Source organism: Maudiozyma barnettii (assembly GCF_903064755.1).
Source record: "Maudiozyma barnettii strain CLIB 1767 genome assembly, contig: KABA2_06, whole genome shotgun sequence".
Lineage (NCBI taxonomy): Eukaryota > Fungi > Ascomycota > Saccharomycetes > Saccharomycetales > Saccharomycetaceae > Maudiozyma > Maudiozyma barnettii.
This window is the reverse complement of record NW_024545243.1, coordinates 381,761-394,743: the sequence shown is the minus strand read 5'-3', so window position 1 is coordinate 394,743 and position 12,983 is coordinate 381,761. Positions and strand designations below refer to the sequence as shown.

Genomic DNA, 12,983 nt, shown 5'->3' with positions numbered 1-12,983 from the left:
CTTTTGCCCCTTCACAGCTAAGTTTCGAACAAGCCAACGAAAAAAAAAAAATAAGAATATTAAAATGTAGAGGGAAGAGTATCAAAACTTTTGAAATAAAATATTTCAATAAAATATCATGAAGTATTTGCTGAACTAATATTATTATTGTAATTTCAAACCACTTTAAAGATTTGTTAGTATTTAGCGAAGAATAGTCGTGTTAAAGAAAAAGAAGATTATATTATAATTCAATAAATCAAATAAGAAAAATGTCTATTCAAACTACCGATGCCTCTGAAACTTCTGATTCCTTGAAGTCATTATCACTAATTGCTTCCCATTCGCATATCACTGGGTTAGGTTTGGATGATAATCTTCAACCACGTGAAACCTCTGAAGGTATGGTTGGTCAAATCAAAGCCCGTAGAGCCGCAGGTATTATCCTAAAGATGGTTCAAAATGGTACCATTGCTGGTAGAGCTGTCCTAGTGGCCGGACCTCCTTCCACCGGTAAGACTGCTTTAGCAATGGGTCTTTCGCAATCCTTAGGTAAAGATGTTCCATTTACTGCCATTGCAGGTTCTGAAATATTTTCACTTGAATTAAGTAAGACAGAAGCCTTAACTCAAGCCTTTAGAAAATCTATTGGTATTAAGATTAAAGAAGAAACTGAATTGATTGAAGGTGAAGTTGTTGAGATTCAAATTGATAGATCTATCACAGGTGGTCATAAACAAGGTAAATTGACCATTAAGACCACTGATATGGAGACCATTTACGAATTAGGTAACAAGATGATTGATGGCCTAACGAAGGAGAAAGTTCTTGCTGGTGATGTCATTTCCATTGATAAGGCAAGTGGTAAGATTACCAAACTTGGTAGATCATTTGCCAGATCTAGAGACTACGATGCCATGGGTGCCGATACCAGATTTGTTCAATGTCCAGAAGGTGAATTACAAAAGAGGAAAACTGTTGTCCATACTGTGTCATTACATGAAATTGATGTGATTAACTCCAGAACGCAAGGTTTCTTGGCTTTATTTACTGGTGATACTGGTGAAATTAGATCTGAAGTCAGAGAACAAATAAATACTAAAGTTGCCGAATGGAAGGAAGAAGGTAAAGCAGAGATTGTTCCAGGTGTATTATTTATCGATGAAGTACACATGTTAGATATTGAATGTTTCTCCTTTATCAACAGAGCCTTAGAGGATGAATTTGCTCCTATTGTTATGATGGCCACTAACAGAGGTATCTCTAGAACCAGAGGTACCAATTATAAATCCCCACATGGTCTTCCATTAGATCTCTTGGATAGATCCATTATCATTACAACTTCTGGTTATAACGAACAAGAGATCAAGACGATCCTGTCAATAAGGGCCCAAGAAGAAGAAGTCGAGCTATCGTCGGATGCATTGGACTTATTAACCAAGACCGGTACTGAGACCAGTCTTCGTTATAGTGCCAATTTAATATCTGTATCGCAACAAATTGCATTAAAGAGAAAGAGTAATGTAGTTGATCCTGTTGATGTGAAACGTGCTTATTTGTTGTTCTTAGATAGTGCTAGATCTGTGAAATATGTCCAAGAGAATATTGATCAATATATTGATGATGAAGGTAAAGTAGAAATTACTTCAAAACCTGTGGATGATAGCGCCATGGATACCACTGAATGAGTATATAAAAGAAATATAGTAAGATATACATAATTGTAAAATAATAACAGTAATAATAAGAACACAAATCTGTCTTTGATATAATTGTATGTTGTTGTTTATTATGATATGTAAAGATGTATATATTTTAAAAGGAATAAAAAAAGAGAAGAGTTTGAAACATAATAAAACTTATTCAGAACCTCTAGTGTTCAAAATTAATGCAATAATCATACCGTACAATCCCAAAACTTCAGAGAAAATCAGAATTAACACGATCCCTACAAATAATCTAGGTTGATGCATGAATTTTCTAACACCTACATCACCTACGATACCAATAGCATAGCCACTTGATAAACAAGCAAATCCGACTGACAAACCACAACTTAAATGCATGAATCCATTGAATAAAGTATAATCTTCTGTGGGAGAGATATTACCTGCAATCAATACGGCTACTACTAACCCATAAATGGCCAGGATACCACTCATGACGACTGGAATCAAAGATTTCATAATCAATTCTGGTTTAAAAGTACCAATACCTGAAATACCGATACCAGACTTTGCAGTACCGATGGCAGCACCTACACATGAAAGGATCATAGCAGCTGCACAACCTGCAAATCCAAAGAATGGAGCATAGAATGGAGCATATGGATTAGATATAATTTCACTACTCATGATTTGTATATAGTATGGAGCCAATTTGAAATTAAAATGAAATAATTAAAAAAAAAAGGTAGTTTGTTTTGAAATATTAATATTATAATGGTAGTTTGTGTTATTACTATATTAAAATATAATGTATTATTTCATACATAAAACACTTTTGTATATATATATATATATATTTTAATATATATTGATCAATAAGCAAATTTTATATGAATATAATCTCTTTTTTTGTTAATAATTAAATGTTGCAAAATTAAAATTAAATATATGAATGATTATTACCTTGTTGCAGAGATGGCTGCTAATTTAGTTTAGCTTCAAAAATCAAAAATCAAAAAAAAAAGAGACCAAATTTTTCTTAACAGAAAATGAAAATTATATAATATTAGCAACACATAGTGAAAATTAAAGAGCGAAAGTTGGTATAGCAAAGAAATCAAAAAAAACGCGCATTAAAGCATTATAAGTCTAAGTGACTAAAAACAAACTAAACAAATAACAGTTAATAAATGACATAAAATTACAAGTTATATAACAAATAAGGGTAAGCAATTAAGGAATATCTCTATATACGTATTACAAATAAATCGAGTAGGATAGTTCGAGAAGAAAAAAAGGAAGAAGAAGAAGAAGAAGAAGAAAATGTCTAGTTATAGTAAGAAAGTGGATGTTAGTGTAGAACAAATCCGTGCAATATATGGTCAATTATTAGAATCTTTACAAGAGCAAGTCTCTGAATCCTTACCTAGTGATACTACTACTACTACTACTAATGCAGAAGGATCCTCTAATAAGACTATAAAAGAGATCCAAATATATTTACAAGAGTATTTGCTACGTGTAATGGAAATGTCATCGGGTTCATTAAATATAGTAAACCTGGAAAACAGTAATAACAATGATATGAACGGGATGTTAACAGATACACAACAAAAATATGTTGAACCATTTGACATTGAATTGAATGAAGAAGTACGACAAAAATACCAAGAATGGGAAGATTTAACAGTGAAAGTATCACAATTAAGAAGAGATGGTCCACAGACAATAAATACAATGTATCAAACAGAAACAACAACGATGTTAGAGTCATTAGATGCACGTATACACGACACTCTAAACAGCAGTAGCAATGATGATAATAATAATAATAATAATAATAATAATAATGATAATAATGATAATAATAATGATAATGATAATACTACCCCGAATACTCTTACGCAGAATGATCTTAATAACAAAACGATACTTAAAGATTATGGTGAGATATTAACTGACTTACACTCTACAAAGGAACAGATACCCGACACACGCGCAAGTCTATCCAAACTCAAGACTTTGCTAGCCTTCTTACAACAGGATCAAGCATAACAAATATACAAATATACAAATATACAAATATACAAATATACAAATATACAAATATACAACTATACAAATATATATATTCTAATGGACTCTATTGCCTTATTATAGATTAGGTATATAGAGCAAACTCATCTCCGTATCCAGTGATAACACGTGCTGTTCGTACAACACGACATCACACACGCAAAGAAAACTAAATTTCTATTTTCGTGTGGCTTTTTCTCTCTCCTTTGCTACTCGTTTTGTTGTCGTTCTCTCCGGGAACGAAGAAGAGGCGCGTTCTGGTTTCGGTATTTCTCACAGGAAACGACCGTACAACATGGTCACATTTCAGTATTTGCTGCGGAAAAAAAAGTGAAAAAACGAGAAAAGTTTTCTTTTGCGGTTTTCTTTATGCGGGAACTGCTGAAGTTGAAGTTGAAGTTGAAATTTCAGCAGTTCCACTCTCTGTATTTGTTTATTTACAATTGATGTTAGCTTTCTTGTGGTGGTGGTTTCAGAAGTCTTTAAACATATTGGGATATAACAAAGAGGAAATTTCATAATATTTTCATATTTGTGCAATATTCTATTTTAAATTTTTTAGTTTTTGATTTTTGAGGGAGTGCTGTTTAGAAAGTAACTTTCTCTTTCAATATTTTGTTACTGTTTATAAATTTCTCGACATCTAACTTATTACATATATTACAGTTACTAATATTTGATTATTAATTACAAACAAGTAACCAAGTAAACAAGTTAAAAATGAGTTATAATAATCCATACGAAGAAGAAAATCCATATGCGGAGAACTATGAAATGAATGGTAATAATAATAATCAACAACAACCTTCATCTTCAGCTCATTTACAATCACAAAATGGTAATCAAGGTGATTTTGTACAATTTATGAACAAAATTAATGAAATTAATGAAAATTTAGATAGATATGAAACTATTATTAATAATATTGATTCATTACATAAGAATTTATTAACTCAAGTCAATGAAGAACGTGAAATAGAAGTTAGACATCAATTAGATAATTTAATATCTCAAGCATCAAATTTACAATATCAATTAAAGACAGATATTAAATTGGCTCAACAAGATGGTTTACATGATTCAAATAAACAAGCTCAAGCAGAAAATTCAAGACAAAGATTTTTGAAATTAATTCAAGATTATAGAATTATTGATTCAAATTATAAAGAAGAAAACAAAGAACAAGCCAAGAGACAATATAAAATTGTTCAACCGGAAGCTACTGATGATGAAGTCGAAGCTGCAATTAGTGATGTTGGTGGTCAACAAATCTTCTCTCAAGCTTTGTTAAATGCTAATAGACGTGGTGAAGCAAAGACTGCTTTAGCTGAAGTTCAAGCAAGACACCAAGAATTATTAAAATTAGAAAAGACAATGGCTGAATTGACTCAATTGTTTAATGATATGGAACAATTAGTTATTGAACAAGAAGAAAACATTGAAGTTATCGATAAAAATGTAGAAAATGCACAACAAGATATTGAACAAGGTGTTGGTCATACTAATAAAGCTGTGAAAAGTGCTAAAAGAGCAAGAAGAAATAAAATTAGATGTTACATTATTTTGTTTTTGATTTTCGCTGTTGTTGTTGTTGTCGTCGTTGTACCATCTGTTGTTGTTACAAGACGTAACTGATATAACCAAAAAAAATACAAAAATGAAAATCAAAAAATAAAATTAAATTTGAGAACATTCAAACATAAACAAACGTATTATTATTATATTATCTAAACCCTTTTTTTCTCTCTCTTTCATAAGGACATATCCCCCCCCCCCCNCATTAAAAAACAACACCACTAAACATTAACTGTAATGATTTAATTAATAACCCTTTTTCTTTTATCTTTAGATAGAACAAACAAACAAATAGATATTGTTCTAAATCATCTTATTAATATTTATTAGAATAAAACACTCTCTTTGTTTAATATTTCCAGTTTCTGTGTATATTATCCCTTCAACTTCACTTATTTACTATTTTTAAATAGCTATGTATATTTACCTAAAAAATAAAAAGAATGAAAAATTAATCATATAAAGTCATTTGAGCTACTACTACTACTAAGACGACCAATCAAGATATTAAATATATATAAAGATTTTGTTACCCAGATATTTTAGTCCCAACATTGTAACTGAATAACTCTAATAAAATCAAAGTTAATTAAAAAAATTGAATAAATATACGAATATATATAGACAAATACAGGTTAGGGTGGAAAAAGGGCATAAAATAAATTATTCATCTTCCAATTAGGACAAGTTTTCCAACAACAGTAGGGTTGTGAACATAGTAGGTGTGGTCGCAACCACGGTAACTAGTCCTGAAATTGACAAGTTTTGTAAAACAAAAAATGTCGCTATCATTGAAAAGGCTTTGAATGTCCTTGGATACTTTTCACATATACTGTTATACGTGTAATGTACGCGTATTCTATGGACGATACTACTGTATGCGTTTCCCAAAAGAATATGTCGTACACCTACATATAACAGCTATGTTGCTTGCTATTACTTAAAATATTCTATTTTCTTTAAAAAAATGAAAATTGAGTAAACGAATGTATATAATATTTATTTAACATCCTCTCTCTTTATATAACCCAAGCCCAACGAGAAAAAAACTGCAACTTTCACTCTCTCTCTCTGTTTTTTTCCTTCTTCGTTAAGAGGCGGCCTAAAGCGAATTGTACTTTTCAGTTGCTATAAGAGCCATTTCGCGTCTGTCAACTTATAATTTTCAGTTAGGGCTTTATTATGAGCATAACATATATTTCAATTGTAATCTTACATATTAAATCTTTGAAATGTGAGCTTCACCCTGTCTTAATGTTGTTGATGCTAATCAATAAATTATATATAACCTCTGTGACACTTCGTTGTTACCACATTTGTTTAAACAACGTCATATATAGTGACACACCAACATAACTTTGCACGGCACTTCAAGCATGTGAAATTTCTCAAATTCAACGTGCATGTGAAAGAAAATGAACTTCGCTATTCGTTATTACGATTCTTCAACGCGTGAAGCAACTCTCAACAGGTAGGAACCAGAATATTGCACTACAGAGAGACACAGAGAGGGGCATATCAACACTTTTTTTATTTTCAGTTGACATCGTAAATTCAACAAACTTCAACAGTGAGAGTTTGACAGCAAAAGGGTTACACGGCGTTCATAGACTTCGCTGTTGCAACGGTTAATTGCTACTTGCTATTATTATCTTGTCGAATTTCTTATATATAAAACATATTTTTCAGAAGACACCAATCTTTCTTATTATTTTTGGGTAGATATATTGATATTATTATTACTTGGTTATAAAGGCAATCATAATAATTCACTATAAAGAGTAATTAATATCTAATTAGCTACACAATATGGTAATGAAACCAAAAGTCGAGCAAGAATTAGCTCATACCTTGCTAACCGAATTATTAGCTTATCAATTCGCTTCTCCAGTTAGATGGATCGAAACTCAAGATGTCTTCTTAAAAGATTTTAACACTGAAAGAGTTGTCGAAATTGGTCCTTCTCCAACTTTGGCTGGGATGGCTCAAAGAACTTTGAAAAATAAGTACGAATCCTATGATGCTGCTTTATCTTTACAAAGACAAGTTCTATGTTACTCTAAGGACTCCAAGGAAATTTATTATACCACTGACCCTGCTCCAGTTGAACCTGAAACCGATTCTACTGAAGCTGCTGCTGCTCCAGCTGCTGCTGCTACCCCTGCGGCCGCTCCAGCTGCCGTTGCTGTTCCAGTTGCTGCTGCTGCTCCAGCTGGCCCAGCTGCTGACGTTCCAGATGCTCAAGTCACCGCTGGTTTGGTCTTACATACTTTGGTTGCTCATAAGTTAAAGAAGACTCTAGATGCCATTCCATTATCCAAGACAATTAAGGACTTAGTCGGTGGTAAATCTACTGTTCAAAATGAAATTCTTGGTGATCTAGGTAAAGAATTTGGTAACACACCTGAAAAACCAGAAGATACTCCTTTGGAAGAATTAGCTGAAATGTTCCAAGACACTTTCCCAGGTTCTCTAGGTAAACAATCTTCCTCTTTGATCTCAAGATTAATGTCTTCAAAGATGCCTGGTGGGTTCACTATCACTATCGCTAGAAAATACTTGCAGACTCGTTGGGGTCTAGGTACCGGTAGACAAGATTCTGTCCTGTTGGTCGCTCTATCCAATGAGCCTGCTTCTCGTTTAGGTTCTGAAGCTGACGCTAAGCAATTCCTTGACGCTAGTGCTCAAAAATACGCCTCTATGGCTGGTATTAGTTTGGCTAGTGCTTCAGCAGGTGCTGCGGCTGGTGGTGCTGGCGGTGCTGGTGCAGGTACTGCCACTATTGATGTTGCTGCCCTTGATGAATTAACTAAGGATCATAAGATTTTGGCCCGTCAACAATTACAAGTCCTTGCTCGTTACTTGAAGATGGATCTAGACAATGGTGAAAGAAAATTCTTAAAGGAAAAAGATACCGTCACTGAATTACAAAACCAATTAGATTTCATCACTCAAGAATTGGGTGAATTCTACGTTAATGGTCTATCTACTGCCTTCTCAAGAAAGAAGGCTAGAACTTTTGATTCCTCTTGGAATTGGGCTAAACAATCTTTACTTTCTTTATATTTCCAAATCATTCATGGTGTACTAAAAAATGTTGATAGAGAAGTTGTCACTGAAGCCATCAATATTATGAACAGATCCAATGAAGCTCTAATTAAATTCATGGAATATCATGTTTCTAAGACTGACCCATCGAAGGGTGAAAACTACCAAATGCTAAAGACTTTGGGTGAACAATTGATTGATAACTGTAAGATGGTCTTAGATATGGATCCAGTCTTCAGGGATATTTCAAAACCAACTGGACCAACCACTGAAATTGATAAGAATGGTAACATCAAGTATAACGAAACACCAAGAGAAAACATTAGAAAATTGTCTCAATACATTCAAGAGATGGCTCTTGGTGGTCCATTGACTAAAGAACTTCAACCAACTATCGAAGACGATTTGGCTCGTGTTTACAAGGCTATTACAAAACAAGCTTCCACTCACAAGGTCTCTGACTCTACTCAATTGGAATTTGAAAACCTTTACGGTAAATTGGTTAAGTTCTTGGAAAACTCTCAAGAGATCGATGCTTCTCAAACTACTAAATTAGCTGGTGTCATCGATGATGATTTGGATACTGACTCTACAAAGGAAGTTGCATCTTTACCAAATCAATCCACTATTACCAAGACTGTGTCTTCCACTATTCCAAGAGAAACTGTTCCTTTCCTACATTTAAAGAAGAAGTTATCGGATGGGTCATGGAAATACGATCGTCAATTATCTGAATCCTTCTTAGATAGTTTAGAAAAGGCTGCTGTTAATGGTATTACCTTCAAGGATAAATACATTCTTTTGACAGGTGCTGGTAAGGGTTCCATCGGTGGTGAAATTCTACAAGGTCTATTGCAAGGTGGTGCCAAGGTCGTTGTTACTACAAACACATTTATTAAGCCAGTCTTAGATTTCTTCCAAGCTTTGTACGCTAAGTACGGTGCCAAGGGTTCTACCTTGATTGTTGTTCCATTCAACCAAGCTTCTAAGACCGATTGTGAAAACTTAGTGGACTACATTTACGATGATCCAAAGAACGGCGGTCTTGGCTGGGATCTAGATGCCATCATCCCATTTGCTGCTATTCCAGAAAATGGTATCGAATTAGACAACATTGACTCTAAATCTGAATTTGCTCACAGAATTATGATGACTAATATCTTCAGAATTATGGGTTACGTTAAGAAGCAAAAGGTTGCCAGAGGTATTGAAACTAGACCAGCTCAAGTTATCCTACCAATGTCACCAAATCACGGTACTTTCGGTGGTGACGGTCTATACTCTGAATCCAAATTATCCTTAGAAACACTATTCAATAGATGGCACTCCGAATCCTGGGCCGATCAATTGACTATTTGTGGTGCTATTATCGGTTGGACTAGAGGTACTGGTCTAATGAGTGCTAACAATGTTATTGCTCAAGGTATTGAAAAAATGGGTGTTCGTACATTCTCTCAAAAGGAAATGGCTTTCAACCTATTGGGTCTATTAAACCCTGCTGTTGTTCAACTATGTCAAAAGTCTCCTGTGATGGCTGATTTGAATGGTGGTCTGCAATATGTTAAGAATTTGAAGGATTTCACCCGTAAATTGCGTAGCGAATTAACTGAAACCTCCGAAATTAGAAAGGCTGTCTCCATCGAAACTGCTCTAGAACACAAGGTTGTCAATGGTGAAAATGCCGATGCAGCTTACACTAAGGTCGAAGTTCAACCAAGAGCCAACATCAAACTTGACTTCCCAACTTTGAAACCATATAAGGAAATCAAAGCATCCGCTTCTAAGGATCTAGAGGGTCTATTGGATCTAGAAAAGGTTGTTGTCGTCACTGGTTTCGCCGAAGTTGGTCCATGGGGTTCTTCCAGAACTAGATGGGAAATGGAAGCAGACGGTGAATTTTCTTTGGAAGGTTGTGTTGAAATGGCCTGGATGATGGGTTTGATTAAATACCATAATGGTAACTTGAAGGGTCGCCCATACACCGGTTGGGTTGATGGTAAGACTAATGAACCTGTCGACGATAAAGATGTTAAGGCTAAATACGAAGCTTACATTTTGGACCATGCTGGTATCAGATTAATTGAACCAGAATTATTTAACGGTTACAACCCGGAAAAGAAACACATGATCCAAGAAATCATTGTTGAAGAAGACATGGAACCATTTGAAGCCTCTAAGGAAACTGCAGAACAATTCAAGCATGAGCATGGTGAGAAGGTTGATATTTTCGAAATTCCAGAATCTGGTGAATACTCTGTTAAACTTCTAAAGGGTGCCACTCTATATATTCCAAAGGCCTTAAGATTTGACAGACTTGTTGCTGGTCAAATTCCAACCGGTTGGGATGCAAAGACATACGGTATCTCTGAAGACACTATTGCTCAAGTTGATCCAATTACTCTGTTTGTTTTGGTTTCTGTTGTCGAGGCTTTTATTTCCTCAGGTATTAGTGACCCATATGAAATGTATAAATACGTTCACGTTTCTGAAGTTGGTAACTGTTCCGGTTCCGGTATGGGTGGTGTTTCTGCTCTACGTGGCATGTTTAAAGATCGTTACAAAGATGAACCAGTCCAAAATGATATTCTTCAAGAATCCTTTATCAATACCATGTCCGCATGGGTTAACATGTTGTTAATATCCTCATCTGGTCCTATCAAGACCCCTGTTGGTGCATGTGCTACTGCTGTTGAATCTGTCGATAACGGTGTTGAAGTTATTCTATCTGGTAAGGCTAAAATTTGTATAGTCGGTGGTTACGATGACTTCCAAGAAGAAGGTTCCTACGAATTCGGTAACATGAACGCTACCTCCAACTCTATTGAAGAATTCGAACATGGTCGTACTCCATCTGAAATGTCAAGACCTGCCACATCTACACGTTCCGGTTTCATGGAAGCTCAAGGTTCTGGTATTCAAGTTATCATGAACGCCGATTTAGCCTTAAAGATGGGTGTTCCAATCTATGGTATCGTTGCTCTTGCTGCTACTGCCACGGATAAGATTGGTAGATCTGTCCCAGCTCCAGGTAAGGGTATCTTAACTACTGCTAGGGAATTCCACGGTAACTTCAAGTTCCCAACTCCAATGCTAGATATTGGCTACAGAAAGCGTCAATTAGTCAACCGTGAATCTCAAATTCAACAATGGGTTGAAAACGAATTAGAACTATTGAGATATGAAGCCGATTCCATTCCAATCGTCGACCAAGAAGAATTCTTGGTTGAACGTAGCAATGAAATTAATCTTGAAGCTAAGAAACAAGTACAATTTGCCCAATCCCAATGGGGTAACGAATTCTGGAAGAATGATTCTCGTATTGCTCCATTAAGAGGTGCTTTGGCCACATATGGTCTAACCATTGATGACTTAGACGTCGCTTCCTTCCACGGTACTTCTACCATGGCTAATGATAAGAACGAATCGTCAACAATTAATGATATGGTTAAGCATTTAGGAAGATCTGAAGGTAACCCAGTTATCGGTGTTTTCCAAAAGTTTTTGACTGGCCATCCAAAGGGTGCTGCTGGTGCTTGGATGTTGAATGGTGCTTTACAAATTTTAAATACTGGTGTCATTCCAGGTAACCGTAACGCAGACAATGTGGACAAGGTCTTAGAGGACTTTGAATATGTTCTATATCCATCCAAGTCTATGAAGACCGATGGTGTTAAGGCTGTTTCTGTCACATCTTTTGGTTTCGGTCAAAAGGGTGGTCAAGCTATTGTTATTCATCCAGATTATCTATATGCTATTATTGATGAAGCTAGATACGTTGATTACGTTAACAGGGTTACTAACAGGGAAAGAAGTGCACGTAAGTTCTTCCTAAATGGTATGATCAACAATAAATTGTTTGTAAGTAAGGAACATGCTCCATACAGCGATGAATTAGAAGCTCCAGTTTATCTAGACCCATTAGCCCGTGTCTCTCCTTGTAAGAAGGAGAACAACAATTTGATTTTTACCCAAAAGGCTATTCAAAACGAAACATCTTACAATGGTAAAGGTACATACGAGACTGCCAAAGTTTTAAAAGAATTAACTGCTGAAGCCCTATCTGGTAAAAATCCAGGTACATCTGTTGGTGTTGATTCAGAATTGATTAATAGTATCAACATTGAAAATGATACATTTATTGAACGTAACTTTACTGTGAGTGAAATTTCCTACTGTAACCAACAACCAAATATTAGAAGCTCTTTCGCTGGTACTTGGTCTGCAAAAGAGGCTGTTTTCAAATCCCTAGGCGTTGAATCTAAAGGTGCTGGTGCTTCTCTAAAGGACATCGAGATCACTCGTGTCAATGGCAATGGCCCAGAAGTTTCTCTACATGGCGAAGCCAAGAAATCTGCCGATGCCGCTGGTATTACTGATGTAAAAGTTTCTATTTCACACGATGATTTCCAATCAGTCGCAGTTGCAATTGCCAATAAGAAATAGATATAGTCATATATATAAATAGATTAATATAAGTTTTAGAATATGGTATTTTATTTTTTAGAAGTGTCCTAGTAATTCCATAAATTTTAAATATAACGTTTAAAGTGATATTCGTCGAACATGATAACATTTGAGTTCGCCTTTTTCAACATTATATGAAGTAAACTAAGAAGAGCTTTTTAGGACGACTGTAAA

General features: G+C 34.9%; 5 protein-coding genes across 5 annotated transcripts; 4 read left to right on the top strand and 1 right to left on the bottom strand.

Moving 5' to 3' along the window:
- Positions 1–251: 251 nt before the first annotated feature.
- Positions 252–1,667, top strand: RVB2 (RuvB family ATP-dependent DNA helicase reptin; the record flags this gene model as incomplete). Its single annotated transcript, XM_041551285.1, has 1 exon — positions 252–1,667. The coding sequence occupies one exon, from the start codon at positions 252–254 to the stop codon at positions 1,665–1,667; it is 1,416 nt and encodes a 471-aa protein (XP_041407219.1).
- A 171-nt stretch (positions 1,668–1,838) lies between these two features.
- On the bottom strand, positions 1,839–2,333 carry VMA11 (H(+)-transporting V0 sector ATPase subunit c'; the record flags this gene model as incomplete). The annotated part of the gene is made up of 1 exon (XM_041551284.1): positions 1,839–2,333. The coding sequence occupies one exon, from the start codon at positions 2,331–2,333 to the stop codon at positions 1,839–1,841; it is 495 nt and encodes a 164-aa protein (XP_041407218.1).
- Positions 2,334–2,969: 636 nt separating this feature from the next.
- Positions 2,970–3,701, top strand: NSL1 (MIND complex subunit NSL1; the record flags this gene model as incomplete). Its single annotated transcript, XM_041551283.1, has 1 exon — positions 2,970–3,701. One exon carries the CDS (start codon positions 2,970–2,972, stop codon positions 3,699–3,701), a length of 732 nt encoding a protein of 243 aa, XP_041407217.1.
- A 741-nt stretch (positions 3,702–4,442) lies between these two features.
- Positions 4,443–5,357, top strand: SSO1 (syntaxin; the record flags this gene model as incomplete). The annotated part of the gene is made up of 1 exon (XM_041551282.1): positions 4,443–5,357. The coding sequence occupies one exon, from the start codon at positions 4,443–4,445 to the stop codon at positions 5,355–5,357; it is 915 nt and encodes a 304-aa protein (XP_041407216.1).
- Positions 5,358–7,112: 1,755 nt separating this feature from the next.
- Positions 7,113–12,788, top strand: FAS2 (trifunctional fatty acid synthase subunit FAS2; the record flags this gene model as incomplete). Its single annotated transcript, XM_041551281.1, has 1 exon — positions 7,113–12,788. The coding sequence occupies one exon, from the start codon at positions 7,113–7,115 to the stop codon at positions 12,786–12,788; it is 5,676 nt and encodes a 1,891-aa protein (XP_041407215.1).
- Between the last annotated feature and the right edge of the window lie 195 nt (positions 12,789–12,983).